The sequence below is a fragment of the Patagioenas fasciata genome, chromosome 6 (assembly GCF_037038585.1).
Source record: "Patagioenas fasciata isolate bPatFas1 chromosome 6, bPatFas1.hap1, whole genome shotgun sequence".
Taxonomy (NCBI): domain Eukaryota; kingdom Metazoa; phylum Chordata; class Aves; order Columbiformes; family Columbidae; genus Patagioenas; species Patagioenas fasciata.
Window position 1 is genome coordinate 38,313,184 of NC_092525.1, and position 2,470 is coordinate 38,315,653.

The following is a 2,470-nucleotide window of genomic DNA, read 5'->3' on the forward strand; positions in this document are numbered from 1 at the left end:
GGGTGAGGAAGGAACAGTCCCCGGCACGCTGTGAACCTCTGCCGGGCTGTGAGGGGCAGCGCGGGAAGAGAAATTCCTTTTACATGGGGGCAGCAGGGGAAGAGCAGCTGCAGGGCACTCGCTGCCACGGGATTTACGTCTGGGGCACGTTCCCCCCGTTTGGTGTTCACGCGAACACGTTACACGAGCGTGTTCTGTGTGCTGGGAGCGAATCAGACCTGCTGGCGTGAGACCTTTGCTGGCCACAAGATACAGTCTGTGACCATCTTCCTTGTGCTGCAGTAAATAGTTGTGGGTAAAAGGTGCAGAGAGCGAAGCAGGTACCTGGGACCGAGAAATCAAGGCTGAGCGTTGCCTTCCAGCCTGACCCTTGTTGGTCATGGATCAGTAGGAGCGAAGGTGCCGGGGTTTCCTCTGTCCGAGGGCAGTCGCGCCAGATCTCGGACAGAATTATTTTGGGCAAGTGTGTGTGCAAGCGGAGTGAGGGAAGAGCAGCGCGTTCCAGTCACACGTTGGGGGCAGCGTTTTGTGTTCCCCTGGGCCAAGTGTGAGTGCACAGAGCCAGGGAGGATCAGGCTCTGCTGTCATCACAGGCACCTCTCGTTCTTTCCCTTGCTTAGTGCCTGAGAACCACCTACGTACAGAGCGGGATTCCTCTCTCGGCGCCGCTCTGGCCACGCAGGGGTGACGGGAAGGGTGAGCTGCAGAGTTGCAGCGTTTGAAACAGTGGTTCTCGAAATAGTCACTTCTTCAACTGAAACCGACCCGTGGGTCCAACTCAGTTTGTCCTGGGTCTGTTGCTGCGTGTGTTTAGTGTATTAACGAGACTGGCTTTATTTTTCTAATTAGAATTCCTATTTTATTATTTGTTTTCTTAGGAGTTTGAAGTAATCACACAGATTAAGCTGTTGCAGTCCTCATGTAACAGCTATTGCATGGCACAAGATGAGAAATTCGTGCAGTGGTTTAGGAGGCAGCGGCATTTAAGTGATGAGGAGAGGTAGGGTCTCAGCCCAGCTGGCGAAGCAGCTTTTCTTCCCCCGCAGGCAGGTTCAGGTTCTCTCAGCCTTGAGCTCTGCGCTGCCAGGAGCTGCTCCCGGAGAGTGGAAATACACACGCACAGAGCTGCGCTCCTCCTTGTGGGGATGAACCCTCTGGGACGTGGGAGTGACCCAGGGCTTCTCAAATATGGCCACTCTGAGATATTTCACTAATGGTATTGCCCGTTCTGCAGTTTCCGTCTTTCACGTGAAATCGAAGGAGCAGCTGACAAGAGCACCGCGTCGGGCAGAGCTCAGAAGAGCGTGGTGAAGAGATTCAGCCTGTGAGTACAACGGGGAGGGGGTTTGGTGCCTGAATATGAACTGGAATAAATCAAACACCAGCTGACAAACCTGGCTGGGGATCCAGAGCACTGCGGTGCAAATAAGGACAGAGTCTAATTTGATAAACACACACAAGCAATAGGCCACTCGAGATAGGAAAACACAACAGCAGGTCAGATTGTTGAAGCAAGTGACAGCTTTGCTCAGCCCAGCTCTGTTGTGCTTTCTTTTCCCCCCTAGGCCGTTCCTGGGCTTGGGGGTGAGCGCCCACAGCACCCCCGTCAACGCGCAGCCCAAACCTGCTCCAGGTGGGAGCTCTGGGGACAGCACCGTCACCATCGTCCCTCCCACCGCCACTGCTGAGGAGCCTCAGCACAAGGTAGGGCCCGGGCCCTGTGTTCAGCACAAACAGCCTGTGCGAGGCTGCTGACGCTGCCGGAGGCCCCAGGCGCTTGCCCAAGCCTGTGGGTCTTGACTGGAGCGTTGCTGGCAGTGGAATGGAGGGACCTGAGCTCTGGGAAAGGCGATTTTGGGGGGAGGGCTCATGTGCATCAGCCCAGCCTAATTCTGGGGCAGGCAGAGCAGCTGAGCGAGTGAGAAGCAGGTGAGGTCAGAGCTCACCAGCCCTGTGCTTTGACCTGCCAGGAACTGCCCAGACCAAGCCTTGTCTGGGCTGGGTTCCGTTCCCAGGGAGCTTTGTCCTGCAGACTCTGCTCTCTTGACCTAAACTGCCTTAACTGGGTTGCCTAAGCCCTCGTTAAGGCTGTTGTGCTGAAGAGTGTCATCTTTAGCTTTTGGATCTTTGAAATTAAATGGTAATGAATGTGTTTGATCTCATCTCCCCCCTTGCTGCCATCTGGTGACAAGTGCTCCAAGAAGTGCCCCGGCTCCGTGACTCCCATTCCATCAAAAGAAGTGCCGCCAGTCCTGCCCCTCTACAACCAGCAGAGCGGAGACAGCTGCATCATCCGCACCAGCGTAGAAGAGGACAGAAGTGGCAACATCTACAGGAGCATCCTGGTGAGTGGTGGGAACAGCAAAGCGCTGTGACTGTGGGTGGTGTTTTCACCCCAGGTGACTTGAATGGTGCTTTTAGTTTTGGAAACACCTATTCCCTGATCAAACCTCCTTGACAGGGAACATGA

At 55.0% G+C, this 2,470-nt stretch overlaps 1 protein-coding gene across 1 annotated transcript; it reads left to right on the forward strand.

Annotated features, from left to right (window-relative positions):
- Window positions 1-379: 379 nt before the first annotated feature.
- On the forward strand, window positions 380-2,470 carry LOC139828334 (ral guanine nucleotide dissociation stimulator-like 1). The gene is made up of 4 exons (XM_071810601.1): window positions 380-387; window positions 1,235-1,324; window positions 1,566-1,704; window positions 2,193-2,470. The coding sequence occupies exons 1-4, from the start codon at window positions 380-382 to the stop codon at window positions 2,373-2,375; spliced, it is 420 nt and encodes a 139-aa protein (XP_071666702.1). The 3' UTR covers window positions 2,376-2,470.